This window comes from Pan troglodytes, chromosome 11 (genome assembly GCF_028858775.2).
Source record: "Pan troglodytes isolate AG18354 chromosome 11, NHGRI_mPanTro3-v2.0_pri, whole genome shotgun sequence".
In the NCBI taxonomy this organism is placed as follows: Eukaryota; Metazoa; Chordata; class Mammalia; order Primates; family Hominidae; genus Pan; species Pan troglodytes.
In genome coordinates, this window is record NC_072409.2 from 51,462,701 (window position 1) to 51,477,558 (window position 14,858).

A 14,858-nucleotide genomic window follows, 5' to 3' on the forward strand; every position below is an offset into this window, starting at 1 on the left:
AGTAGAAATGATTTGGACTAGTTCTGAGTTGGCTGATTTAGAAGACAAGAAGTGATGATTCTTCATTCATTCAACTTATCAAATATTTTATTGACACCTATGATGAGCCATTAATTGAATGTAGAATGTGAAGAAAAGGAAAGAATTCAGGTGGATACTAGCATCTTTCACCTAAGCAATTGGACAGGAAGAAAAGTTCTAATGCTCTATTGTTGCATAACAAACCATCTCAAAACTGAGTGGCTTAAAAGAATTTTTTTTGTTATTTCTTAGGATTCTTTGGGTTGACTGAGCTAAGCTCTGCTCTTCTTGCTTGAGGCAAGACCAGAACTAGAGAAAGGTGAGTGTAGTGTCTAAAGTACAAAATTTAAGGAGGCACTCACTCTTGGAGTCTTGGAGCCCAATTATGAAGGTCAATGCCTCCTTACATTTTGCACCAAAATGCCTCACTTGCTTCACGCTGATCTTGACCCTGGCTTGGGGTCTCTCTCATGTGTCTTCAGTAGGATGGCAGCTAGAGCTGGAGTCATCTGAAGGTTCAACTGGGCTGGACATCCAAGTTAGTGTCTCCACTCACAAGTCTGGTGCCTTCTTCACTCACATGGCTGAAACAGCAGGGAGCTGGCCAGGCATCTCTTTCCTTCTCCATGTATCCTCTACACATAGTAAGCATGGGCTTCCTCACAGCATGCGAGTCTGAAGGTGGTCCAGATGTCTTACGTGGTGACTGGCTTCTGCAGAGCAAGTATTCCAAGAGGCCTGATAAGGTTTGGCTCTGTGTTCCCACCCAAATCTCATCTTGTAGCTCCCATAATTCCCACATATTGTGGGGGGGACCCAGTGGGAGATGACTGAATCATGGGGGTGTATCTTTCCCATGCTGTTTTCATGACAGTGAATGGGTCTCATGAGATATGATGGTTTTAAAAACAGGAGTTTCTCTGCACAAGCCCTCTCGTTGCCTGCTGCCATCCATGTAAGATGTGATTTGCTCCTCCTTGCCTTCCACCATAATTGTGAGGCCTCCCCAGCCATGTGGAACTGTAAGTCCAGTAAACCTCTTTCTTTGTAAATTGCCCAATCTTGGGTATATCTTTATCAGCAGTGTGAAAACGGACTAATACAAGGCCCGAGTAGAAGCTGCAAGGCTTCTTGTGATCTAGCCTTGGAGGCCCCAGAATGTCAGTCACTTTCACTATGTCCTATTGGTCAAAGTCAGTAAGGCCTACCCAAGACTCAAGGGGAAGGGGATTATACTCTGCCTTTTGATCTGAGTAGTAATGATGTAAAGATAGGGAGAAAAGTGATGGAGACCAATTTTGGAGGGTTTCTACCACAGTAAGCCCAGTAAACAAATAGGTTTTGGGGATGGAAAATTAGAAGTGCTCTTGGGAAAGCTTAAGTTTGAGATGTCCTTGGAACCAAGTGAATATATACATATGGAGATCAGAGAAAGACTGAGATTGAAAACATCAAATTAGGAGATGCAATTTAAAATCAAGGCACTAGATGTGGTTACCTAAGGAGTTGAGAGACAGAAGGAGCCACCAGGCAGTAAAATGAGAGAACAGGGGAGTGTGGAGTTTCGGAAGCCAAAATTTTAGAAAGCACTTTGAAAAGAAGGAGGTGATCAGTCATGGCCAATGCTGCTGAAACGTCATATAAGCTGAGGACTGAGAAGTGACAATCGGGTAGAGCAAGGTTTTGGTCACTAGCGACTCTACATAATCGAATGGAACTCGATTATGTAGAGTGAATCGAGTGGGGAAAGTGAGTAAAAGCAAGATTTTCAAGTTTTCATGAAAATGGGATAGTGACTGAATAGGGACATGGAGTCTAGAAGGTTTTACTATTATGTTTTTTTAAGATAGAAGACAGTATAGCCTATTGTGGTGAATGGAAATGACACAGTAAAAAAGTGGGCTGAGAACCCCTCAGGCTTGCAATGCTAATGCTATGTGACTGGGATGCAGAAGTCCCCAAAGCATGCAGAGCTCTTGGGCCTCCCTTAAACCCCACTGAGAGCTGTATCGAGGCCAAGGTGGGGCAAGTGTTACCAAAAACACAGCAACTACACAGAAAAGAAACATGTTAACTTTGAGAGCAGTGGTTCTCAAAGTTTGAGAGCAGCATTCCCTGAGAACTTGTTAGAAATGCATATTCTTGGGACCCACCAGTCCAACTAAATCAGAAACTCCAAAAACTAGGGATCTGAGTTTTAGGATATGTGCTAAGGTTTGGGTCCCACTATTCTAAAGGAACTCGACAAAAATTCAAGTAAAGATGAAACCGAGTGCTGACTTTGTTCCTTATGGGCCTAAAATAACAAAGCTTTAAAGACAAGAGGGGATTTTTCAATTGTCTAATTGGCTTCGAACCTTACCTGTGGAGGGATCCCAGACACAGAGAAGGTGTCTGAGTTGTCCAAGTCCTCCAGGCCGGACTGAGAGGACAACTCCAAATAATAGAGAAAAAAAAAGAGACAGAGAGCCAGGGATATGGTTGTTTTGATGTGCCATGAAGTTGCAGCCTTTCTGGATTTTTTTAGTATCGATTTATATTGCTGTTTGTCTACCAATACTCAAATCAGAGCAAGACGGTCCGCCTTACCTCAGTCTGGCTCTTTTAAGGTTTGATTTTGGTTTTGGGGACTGCAGAGGTGCAGCTTCCCACGGCAGACCAAGCGCCTCTGAGGGACGCAGCAGCTTCAGCAGGTACAGGAAGACTTCCCGCAGCCGGAGGAATCTCCTAGTGCTGGGCCTCCGGCTGTGACTTTTGCCATTTCAAATTCACTTGGCCTCTAGGGAGAGGCGGACAGCCCGACGCTGAGCGCGTCGGAGCCCCGGCTCCCTCTGCTTCTGGAGAGGAGATTTAGCCTTAATTTTTGTGACAGATGGAGTTGATAGTCTCTCCACGGAAAGGGGAGGAAAAAAGCGCCAGTTTTTGACAGGCCGCAGACGCCCGCTGCCTCTGGTGGCGGAAGGCTGCGTTGCGCCCCAGTTAAGGTAGCTCGGAAACTCCCTCGCCGAGAAGGCAGAGGTTTCCTCTGCAGAGCAGCCTCCTTTAAATATACTGAGGGGCTGAAACTTACACTTTAATATAAACCTTTGGTGCGTGCCCATTTATTCCTTCTTCTGTCTTGTGACTGCGGCCAGGTGGTACTTGCTCGACATTCCTGAATATTTTTAATGCTAGTTAAATTTTTTCATTATTGCACGTGTTGCAAGCTTATCTTCCTAAGAAATTATTTCGGTTGATTGGATTTCGGTCTTGCAATTTGAAAACGATGCCTGGCGCACGGGCGGTACCTGCCAGATGGCCTAGCTGGGGCTGGGGGGTGGCGGGCGGGTTGTAAGCATCTCATCAACATCTCCCTAATAAAGTGTGTGCTTCTTTCTTGTATGCTTCTTTAAAACAGTTTCAGTCTCACATTTTATCTCTGGATTCTCCCCTTCCCCTCTGTGGTGATCGAGACCCAAAGACAGGGAGCCTGGAAGATAAACTGAGTTCTGAATCCAGTCGAAAGCACAGATGGGGGCCAGCGAGAATTAATAAAACTACAAAAAAAAAAAAAAAAAAAAAAGGCCCGTGGCTGAGCCGGATGCAAACAGCTGCCCCTAAGCCCTGCCCGCTGGTTCTGTGCGCGAGCTGGGGCTGCATATCCGAGCCTCCTTAAGAGTAGGAGGAGCTCCGGGCCTCCGTCAGGCTCCCTAAGCCGTTCCTTTCAAGCCCTGAATGCCTGAATGTGAGCTGCCCACCACCCTCCCGCCCTCCCCCACTCCGCAACCCCACTCCAGCGGCTCGTAAAAAAAAAAAAAAAAAAAAAAAAAAACTTTCAACAACAACAGGCAGGACCAATAGCATCTCGAAAAGCCGGGAAAGGGGGCCGAGCAAAGGGCGAAAGAGAGTGGAGAAAGGAGAAAGCGGGCAGGCTCGGAGCGCGCGGGGCCGGGGCTCGGCGAGCCGAAGGAGCGTTGCTAATGTTTTTGTTTGTTTGCTTTTCCATGCATGCATAATGAGGGGGCACCGCGGCACCACGCGGGGGCTCCCGGCCCACTTTTGTATTTAAAGCCTCGCTGCTAACGAGTCTGCAGCCGGGCTCAGCGGATCCGCTCCCCGGGCTCTTGGTCACCCGAGAAGCTGCCGCCGAGTGAAGCCAGGGAGCCGCTCTCCGGCAGCGCCGACTTTCTTGTTCTCCCCGCGCCTCCCGGAAAGAGCTCCCCGGAGCTCTGCGGAGGCCGGGGTTGCCGCGGGCGGAGGGGGAGGGGACGCGGGGCGACCGGGCCGCGGGAAGGCGGGCAGCGCGCGGACGCCGGGCCAGGAAGCGGCGCGATGCGAGAGACCGCGGCGGCGGTGGCGGCGGCGCGGCACTGAGCCCAGGAGGAAGGAGCCGCCGCGGCCGCAGCGCGAGCAGCCGGCACGGGGACAGCCGGCCGCACAACGGATCTGCAGGCGCGGAGCAAAATGCACCCGCCGCGCCGCGCGGTCCTGCAGCCCCGCCACGGCCTCGCGGCCCGCACCCCCCCGGGGCGACAGTGAGCCTCTCCCGCCACCACCGGGGGCCGAGCGGAGGGCTCTCGGGTGGGAGAGCGGGACCAGATCTCGGCAGCTGTTCATTTCCAGGAAGCCACCGCAGCCAGAGCGAAAGGGGACCTTCTGCCACCAGCGGGGCATCAGCCAGCGGCGCGCATGGATTTATGAAGACACTCATGCAAGAAGTGGGCAGGACTTGGACAAACTTTTCCACCGGCTCCGCGTCCGCCGCTCCCCGCGCCTCGTCTCCTTTCCCCTCCTCTCCCGGCGGCCGCCGCTGCCCGCGATGGTGGCCGCGCTGCTGGGCGGCGGCGGCGAGGCCCGCGGGGGGACAGTGCCGGGCGCCTGGCTGTGCCTGATGGCGCTGCTGCAGCTGCTGGGCTCGGCGCCGCGGGGATCGGGGCTGGCGCACGGCCGCCGCCTCATCTGCTGGCAGGCGCTGCTGCAGTGCCAGGGGGAGCCGGAGTGCAGCTACGCCTACAACCAGTACGCGGAGGCGTGCGCGCCGGTGCTGGCGCAGCACGGCGGGGGCGACGCGCCCGGGGCCGCCGCCGCCGCTTTCCCGGCCTCGGCCGCCTCCTTCTCGTCGCGCTGGCGCTGCCCGAGTCACTGCATCTCGGCCCTCATTCAGCTCAACCACACGCGCCGCGGGCCCGCCCTGGAGGACTGTGACTGCGCGCAGGACGAGAACTGCAAGTCCACCAAGCGCGCCATTGAGCCGTGCCTGCCCCGGACGAGCGGCGGCGGCGCGGGCGGCCCCGGCGCGGGCGGGGTCATGGGCTGCACCGAGGCCCGGCGGCGCTGCGACCGCGACAGCCGCTGTAACCTGGCGCTGAGCCGCTACCTGACCTACTGCGGCAAGGTCTTCAACGGGCTGCGCTGCACGGACGAATGCCGCACGGTCATTGAGGACATGCTGGCTATGCCCAAGGCGGCGCTGCTCAACGACTGCGTGTGCGACGGCCTCGAGCGGCCCATCTGCGAGTCGGTCAAGGAGAACATGGCCCGCCTGTGCTTCGGCGCCGAGCTGGGCAACGGCCCCGGCAGCAGCGGCTCGGACGGGGGCCTGGACGACTACTACGATGAGGACTACGATGACGAGCAGCGCACCGGGGGCGCGGGTGGTGAGCAGCCGCTGGACGACGACGACGGCGTCCCGCACCCACCGCGCCCGGGCAGCGGCGCTGCTGCATCGGGCGGCCGCGGGGACCTGCCTTATGGGCCTGGGCGCAGGAGCAGCGGCGGCGGCGGCCGCTTGGCGCCCCGGGGCGCCTGGACCCCACTCGCCTCCATCTTGCTGCTGCTGCTTGGGCCGCTCTTTTAGCTCTCGCGCCCCCCGCCGTTGGCTGCGGGAGAGCCCGCGTCCCACTCCCGTGCTCGCCTCGACCCCGCGCCGGGCACCTGTGGCTTGGGACAGATAGAGGGGATGGTTGGGGATACTTCCCAAAACTTTTTCCAAGTCAACTTGGTGTAGCCGGTTCCCCGGCCACGACTCTGGGCACTTCCCCTGAAGCTCCTCTCCGGAGCTTGACTTCTTGGACCTCCTCCCCCGCCCCAATTCCAAGCTCCAGAAACTCCCAACTCGTCTGCCGTCCAGAAACCTAGCTGCAGTGTTCAGGACGTCCGGGAGGAAGCAAGCATGTGGGGGACAGAACAGTAGTCCTGGACTCGAAAGGGAAGGTGCTGACCAGTGGGGCCTTAGCAATTTGAAGGGTTGGGAAGGAGGAATTATATTTGCAAAGGGGCTGTCTATTAGCATATTTCCTTTGAGGGGGGGGAAAAAGTGCCAGTATCGACTTTTACAGATTGTGGCCAGTGAGGATATTATAATCCTATGTAAACAGAAAAGTCCCACTTACCGATTCATTCTTTCACTGTTTGTATCTGCGCCCAGAATTCTCAGTGACGTGGGGGTGAGGGTGGGTGGCGATTGCCTTAGAGGGAACCCCTAAATTGGTTTTGGAAAGTTTGAGCCCTTGACCTTAATTTCATTGCTACCACTCTGATCTCTTAGCACATTTCTTAGGATTAAGGGTCCAAAAATGCTGATCTAAGGGGTTGCCATGGTGTTGAACAATGCAACTTTTTATTTAAAAAAGCTCTGCACTGCCATGTATGAAAGTCTCTTTATGATGTTTGTTTTTTTTGTCATTTTTGTTCTTTACATCAAGAAATTTTATGTTTAAATATGCGGAGAATGTATATTGCCTCTGCTCCTATCAGGGTTGCTAAACCCTGGTACATCGTATATAAAATGTATTAAAACTGGGGTTTGTTACCAGTTGCTGTACTTTGTATATAGAATTTTTATAAATTGTATGCTTCAGAAATAATTTATTTTTAAAAAGAAATTAAAAGTTTTAAACTCACATCCATATTACACCTTTCCCCCCGAAATGTATAGAATCCATTTGTCACCAGGAATCAAAACCCACAGTCCATTGTGAAGTGTGCTATATTTAGAACAGTCTTAAAATGTACAGTGTATTTTATAGAATTGAAGTTAACATTCTTATTTTCAAGAGAATTTATGGACGTTGTAGAAATGTACAAATGCATTTCCAAACTGCCTTAAACGTTGTATTTTTATAGACATGTTTTTTAAAAATCCTAAGTTTTTAAATAACTATGGATTTGTGTATTTTTTTTGGTTATTTGTTTTATTAAAACATGTACATCAGTAAAGAGTTTTAAACAATGAATATGGTGTAGTTACTTTCCAGAGTTACATTGTGGTTAACCCAATAATGGGTGAGGAGGGGGGTTGAGGGGGCACTGAGAATCTATCAACCATCAACTGAAATGAAAATACAGTACAAGACAAGAAATGCAGGATATTATTTCTGCCTTTAATTTAATGAACAATTAGACATCTGTAAATGAGGCAGCCAAAAATATGTAATTGACTGGCTTCTATTGGTGTTTGCATTTGTGGAGAGAATTCACAAAATAGTGTCTCCTGTACATAATTTGAGGATAACTCAGACATGTTGCCCCGCCTCCCCCTTTTCCCCTGAGACCTCCCCTCTTTGTATCCCCCTTCCCATCACCCCTTACCCCCAAGAGTATCCTCTCTGGCTACTAGCCATTCTCAATCAAACATGCCAATAACATCTGTTACCAATAGGTTTTAGGAAGCTTGCAAGCTCAATACTTCAAAGTCATTTTCACACTTTTGGTGAAAAAGTACAAAATTTTGTTGCAAAACATTCAGACCAGCAAAAGTAAACACACAGGGGAAAGGAACAATCACCAGAACTTGTAATATTGTTGTGAGGAGTTGTTTAGCAGTGGCTGAAGGCTGGGTTCCTGCCAGAGCTACTGATCTACACTCAAACGCCCTTAGATAAATAATTACACTCTTAAGCTGTGTCGAGTGCTGATACACTTGACCTTGTAAATAGAAATGTTTGCAGTAGGAATAAACTCCGGCATTGGAAAATCTTTTAAACATTAACACAAAAGAGAGCGCTCTGTCCTCTGGGGATTTGAGCCTGAACCTCGCCAAGCTAGGCACTTGCAAGGGGGAAAAAAAGTTTATTTATCTTCTATTCCTGGTGTTTATTTAAAGCTTTTCATTTTAAACGCGGTGATTGGAAGGCAAGTCGGGAGTTTAAAAGTCACCACAAATAAACTTTGTCTGAGGGGTCGACAGATTAGCAAGATCTGGTGTCTCTTTATTTGATATTAACATGTGCTGAAAAAACATAACCAGATTTCTCTGCTGCCTAAAGTAATTAACGAAGCTATGCCCCCATTCTGACTTCCTCATACCCACTCCCACCCCCCTACTTTCAAGGTTTCTTGTGCTTCTAACTCGCTCTTTTCCCAGCTTTTATGGAGGTATTCAAGACACTTCTTGGTGCACCTAAAACCACGATTTCTATATGTATAGTATTAGAAAGTCTAAGATAGCTGTAGTGTCAGACTTCAGCCCAGGAGAGTGGTGTGTGGTTGGAATCTCCAGTCACCTGAATGGTTGAGTAAACATATTGTTAAAACAAAGCTGAGAGCGTTGTTTCTTTGGGAAGCGAACAAAGAGTATTCCCAGAGACTTGTAAATGAAATCAGCTTTCTTTACAAAACGACAAGTTAGCAGTGCTCCTGCGTTTGTCGTTAAATATATTTAAATCATCTCCATCTCATGTTATTTTAACACATTCTTGACTAAAAGTTAAGTCTTTGTCCCAGTAAAAGGCCCAGTTTTCCCCAGTAAGAAGTAAAAGGCATTAGCACTAGAAAAGGCCTGATAATTAACTGCTACAATAAACTCACAACTTGATTTTACAGGGTCCTGTCAAAAGCATCTGCCTGGAATAAATCAACACAACTCGCTCTTGGGGAGAGAGGACACGAGGCTTTATGCTTTCTTCCTTAAAGAAAGTGAACATTGATTGGTGGTCCATTTTAATTTAAACAATTATACACTGGAGCCCAGGAGTCCTCTGGTACCCCTACAGACCTAGCGGAGGTTGTTGAGATATTAGAACCCTTCGGCTAGTGGTTATGAGATTGCATATTGCCATCTGCTTCTAAGCAGAAAGGATTTTTACAGATGTTGACATCTGTAATATCTCACGCTCTCTGGGGAGCCTTTTGGAATTTTGGACATTTGGCCATCTCAAATGTCCCATGGAGAATGGCTGGAAGTCCCATTAATGAAAGAAAAGGTATCTCTGGCTTTTCCTGGGGATTCTCAAAAAGCATCACCCTTCTAACAGAACTCTGCCAGAGTGAGAGGAACTCCTTCTAGATTTCATGTAAAATCATGAGTCCTCACGGCCTTTCCCATTTCCCCAGTTAGCAGGTTTGAATTCTCAGTGACAGTTTATTTGTCTTTGGAGGCACTTCAGTGACAAATGTTTAAGGGAGTGTGGGACAATGGTCGAGAACAAGGAGGCAGTTCATTGAACTGACAGTGACCATACAGTAAATAGAAGGAGGTTCAGGCTTCACTGCTCACCCGAGCACACAGCAACGCTTTTGTATATAATCACAATGGACATAACATAAGGTCTCTGTTTATTTTAAACAATATATAGCGATGTACGTGAGCAATACACGTATGCAAAGTGGAAACGTGTCTGTAGGGAAATAAGTTCTTCTACTAAGTAGCAGGACTTCTCTGTACTTGGACAGCAACGCTTCAAATGTCTAGAAGGATGGACATAGCTCCTGGCCCTGACTGCCACAAATTTAAGGGACCACCAGGCTCTAACACATCTAGGGTGCACCGCCATTCTCCAGATGGGGTCCCTGTGAGTGAAGACAGAATCTTTCCATCTCTCTGCCTTGAAGAGTCAGGAGAACCCTCATGGGAGTGAGCTTTCTCTGTTCCTTGCCACCATCTGTATTCACACCCTCACCCCATCCCAGCAATGTTACAGAGCATCAAATAAAAATAGATCCCCAAAATACAATGAGGACTTTCAGAAACCTCGAACATTGTATTAAAATTTTGTCTACTTTTACACTTTGGCTTTGCATTGTTAGCTTGTTGAGTTCATTGTGGAGGCTCTCTAACAAAATAACCTCATGTATCTCTTTTCAACCCATAAAAAGAAAAGCCTGCGTTATTTGTGTTTTGACCTCTTACACCAAGGGACATCAGAACTCTTGCCAATTGACCCTGTTTCTCCCAGCTACTCAAAGCAAGGTTGTGGGAGGGCATCAGGTTGCAAATGCCTTGTGGCCAATGTAGTTAAGGAGGGTTGAGTTTCCAGTGGGTCTTGTTGCCTTGTGAGTGAAGTAAAGTTGGACTTTACTGTAATCTATTTGAGAGATTGCCTCTGGAAGACAGTGGAAAAGGTTCACCCTTGACTATCTGAATGACATAAGTCATGTGCTATTAGCATAAATACCTTCCTTCTAAGCATCAATTTAATCAATTTCTTAAATAACAGAATGATCTACTACAAAATAGTGGACTGTATACACTATATTTTGGCACAAAGATGGTCATTCTCCCACTAGTAACCAGGGGCTCTAAATAAATGATTTCAACAATGTTTTATTAAAGGACGACAAGAGCCCTCGAGCTGCATTAATCGGGGAGAAGTCGAGTGGCACTTTTGTTATGGAAATGTTAAGCACATAATAGCACGGCCAAACAATGTGCAGCCACTTCATTCTTTCAGCCATGCTGACACCTCTTAAAGGGGAACTGCAGGGAAGGATGTGGGAAAGATTTGCTTTCCGAGGAAGCTTTCAGCTAATATTTTGGAGGGCTACCTTCAAACCCTGTGTAATATGCATGCAAGAGAATCCAGAAGGGCTGCTGAGATGCAGAAAGTGTTTTCTCCACTTATTTCAGGAGCATGGGTTCCATAATAAAATCAAATGTCTATGTTTTTGATACGGCATTCACCAAAACAATACTTTACTGATTTTGTTGTTCTAAGAGTTCAATTTTATAAAGTTGATCAAAGACAGCTACTCTCAGTGGTGCTGGTATTTACTATAGTTATCTATAGCATGTTCTCCTTAAGCAAACAGATAGCATCTACATAATGTTGTCAAGGACATCTTCAATCTGTAATAAAAAATAAAATGCTATTATAGACAACTTTATGTTCTCTGGTTATCAGTATGTGTCCTTACAAGTTTATCTTTTATTTAAATTTTAGAAGTGCTATAGGATATTTATGGGTTCTTGGATACCAGAATGGGGTTAATACCACAACTAAATCTGATTGTATATTTTATCCCTGATTAGATGTTACTAAGCATCAAAATGAGGAACAATTTCAGTGAGATTTGAGGTCTTTGTCATAGACATTTCTTTTAGAAAAATGCCAGCCTTTGGGTTTTAATCCATGTCACTTCTTACCTGCCAGTTAGTTTCACTGATGTGGAGCATCCTTCTGTAACAAACATTGAAGTGAGTTTTGCAAAGACTAAAACTTATGTCCATAATCCTGAACAGGTGCTGGGGGGTATAAAAAGAGTTCCAGAGGCATTTCCTGAGTGTGTGCTATGTGTGGGTGTATCCATGTGAATATGATACAGTCACGTCCATTGACAAGCTGACACTCAGAATAAGGAGATAGGCACACATAGAAACTTATTATATGACATGGCAAGCATAGAAGAGGATCACAGCACAATGCTGGGTTTAGGGAAAGCTTCTTGGAGAAGGTGACATTGAAGGTAAATCTAAAGACAGGCATGGAAGGCAGCCAAGAGAAAGGTGGGGAAGGCCATTGGATTAGAGGTAATAAAAGAGAAAACTTCAGTTGCATTAAATGTAAGAGTTTAATTAAGCAAAGAACGCTTTGCAAATTGGTCAGCCTCCTGAGCCACAGTAGATTGGGGTACTCCAGCGCAGCCACGTGCTGGAAGAAGATTTATAGACAGAAAAAGGACAGTGACATACAGAAAATGGAAGTGAGGGACAGAAACAGCTGGATTGGTTACATCTCAGTGTTTGCCTTATTTACACACAGTTCAAACAGTTGGCTATACTGGATTGGCCAAAACTTGGTGATTGGCACAAGAGTAGGCTACGGTCTGTTCACATCTCCACTTGTTATGGTACAGGGAAACCTTTAGGCTGAACTTACAATATGTAAGGAGACAGCATTAGGCTAAACTTGATTTAACAGGGAGAACAGCGTGCCCAAAGGCATACAGGGATGAATCAGCATGGTGCTGTGCATGAGACCACCTGTTCCCACCAAAGTAGAAAGTAGCAGGGGCCTGAAAGAATTGTTCATGCCAAGTCATTGAAGCCTTGAAGGACATGCTAGGCATAGACTTTACCCTACACAATGAGAAAGATTGGGAATCCTTGGGTGTTCCCAGCTGAAAGCTCGAAAGTTCACTTTTTTGCACAGAGCATATGTTAGCTGTAAGGGAAAAAGTCCAGATATGAGAGAACAGTTCAGAGGCTACTGCAGGGTCCAGTGAACAAAGGCCAGGGTTGGAACTCAAGGAGTGTCAGTGAAGGGGAGGAAGAAGTCAGGTTCAAGACACCATAATTGGTCAAATATGGGGCATTCAGGGAGGGAAGAGGCCAAAATGACTGCTGGGTTTCTGGCTCAGGTAACCAGTGGATGATGTCACCTTTGATCCTAGAGGAAGAAAGGTGGGAGAGCAAGTGATGTGTGAGGACATATAGGATGCCCTGTTGGTGGTGCACTGCAGGAAACCAGCTACAGGCCTAAAGTTCAGGCAGAAGTCAGCCTTGCATAGTGGTCACTGTGAAAACTGAGGGAGAAAGATGTGCAGTGGGAAGAGGAAGGGGTGTCCAGAGAGTACTCCTAGCAGGGATGAAAGAAAGTCAGAGGTGTCTGAGGAAAGCAGGAACAAGGAATAATAATAACATTTCTGGGCACGTACACTTAAATATTAAAATGCTTAAGGGACCAATACTATAAGCAAAGCTTAGAAAGCAAGATGAATTCACTGAATTTCTAAGAAAACGTAACTGATCAAAATATTATTCATTTTAACAATAATAGTAATCATAATTGTAATTACAACTAATTCCAGGAAAATTAAAATGACCAAGTTACACCATTATATTCAAATAATAATAATAATCAATGATTGTTCACATTATTAAGTGATTATTATTTACCATGACAATGCCGAGCACGTAACATGTATCACATTATTTCATCATTACTACATCTTTATGAATAATAATTGTTATTTTTATTGTTATTTTTGTTATCACAACCACTGTAAAAGTGAGGGAGCAGATGCTTAAATGACTTGACCATAGTCATTCAGTGGGAAAGCTGGTGAATATAAAATCTAGGTCTCTTTGCATCAAGAGGTTGTGATTATAACTTTAATACCTTACTGATTCTCAAAATGTAAAAAGCCCAAAGAACCCAAGAACATTTGAAATATTGGGCAAAATTCAAATAACTTTTTCTTTTCTTTCTTTTTTTTTTTTTTTGAGACAAGATCTCACTCTGTCACCCAACCTGGAGTGCAGTGGTGTAATCATGACTCACTGCAGCCTCAGCCTCCCATGCTCAAGCAATCCTCTCACCTCAGCCTCCTGAGTAGATAAAAATATAGATGTGCACCACCACGCCCAACTAAATTGTTTAAATTTTTTGTGGAGATGGAGTCTCACTATGTTGCCCAGGCTGGTCTTGAACTCCTGGGCTCAAACAACCCTCTGGCCTTGGCCTCCCAAATTGTTGGGATCACAGGCATAAGCCACCACATCTGGCTCCAGTGACTTTTTCTAATCATCTGTCTATGAGAGGAAATGTGTCTTAATGTTAGCAGTCAATGATGTAATTGTTAGTCGTTATTATTTTCTTCCTTACAGATTTAAATGTTCTCTAAATTTCATCAATGAGTATATATTATCCTGCTTTCACAATGAAAATGTTTTTAAAATATTATTCAGAACCATGAAGAAGAAACAACAGAATGTGGATTGAGTCCCTGTGGGTGCTAACCTGCCCCTGACAACCATTACCTATACTTTGGAGGAACGGGCCCTCTTTTTCCCTTATTCGCTTAGTAGACTTTGGATTCATGAAGAAGAAGTTTGTATTCATAAAATAACACAAACTCTGAAACTGTTCTATATGAAAAATATATGATGTATGAAAATAAATCATAACACAAAAGTGTTAGAGTGAGAAGACTTGATAAATTGTTTACTCATTCATTCAATCAAAATTTATTGAGCACCACTTACTATGGGCTAAGCACCATGCTGGGCTCTAGGGATACAACAGTGAACCAAAGAGTAAACTTTCCTGCTATCTATGAGTGTGGGTCAACACTAGAAACCTGCTTTTTGGAACCCCCCTCTCTTGTCTTCTGTAACAAGCCCATTCTTCCTCTACTAAAGAATGATTGCACCTTTCTTTTTTTTTCTCTCTACATCTGTTCATTAACCTTTTTGTTTATCTTCTCTTTCTCAAAATATGTTTATGCCTTACAGATATTTGTGGGAAAATATTAGCTCTCATATTAATCTTCTGGGTTTTTAAAAATGTGTTTTATGAGTGGAAGACTTCAGTCCTATAATATTTCAGTATATTTAAAAAGTGTATGAAAGTACAGCTGTCTTATTTTAGGGAAGTTCTGTTAGAAGGGCTAAGCCAAAAATTGTTATGGCACTTTCAGGGGCTAAATTATGCCCTGATTCTTGACATGTACTAAAATGAAAATATACTGTTATATTCTAGAAGGACAAGTTATTTATAGTAACTAAATTAATCATAACATTTCACATTGCATATTATTTTAAAAATAATTATGAGTAAGTTCTAGAAATACATAGACTCATATTTCATGTAAATTGCCAAAGGGGGTCCTTGCTCACTGTCTCCTGATTTTTCTCTATT

The 14,858-nt window shown here is 45.7% G+C and overlaps 1 protein-coding gene across 1 annotated transcript; it reads left to right on the forward strand.

The window, feature by feature from the left end:
* The first annotated feature begins 3,878 nt into the window (after positions 1 to 3,878).
* Positions 3,879 to 7,235, forward strand: GAS1 (growth arrest specific 1). Its single transcript, XM_016961083.4, has one exon. The coding sequence runs from the start codon at positions 4,820 to 4,822 to the stop codon at positions 5,855 to 5,857; it is 1,038 nt and encodes a 345-aa protein (XP_016816572.1). The 5' UTR covers positions 3,879 to 4,819; the 3' UTR covers positions 5,858 to 7,235.
* Positions 7,236 to 14,858: the final 7,623 nt, after the last annotated feature.

Coding starts and splice junctions, on each gene's coding strand:
- GAS1 (XM_016961083.4), top strand. CDS start 4,820: ATGGTGGCCGCGCTGCTGGGCGGCGGCGGCGAGGCCCGCGGGGGGACA.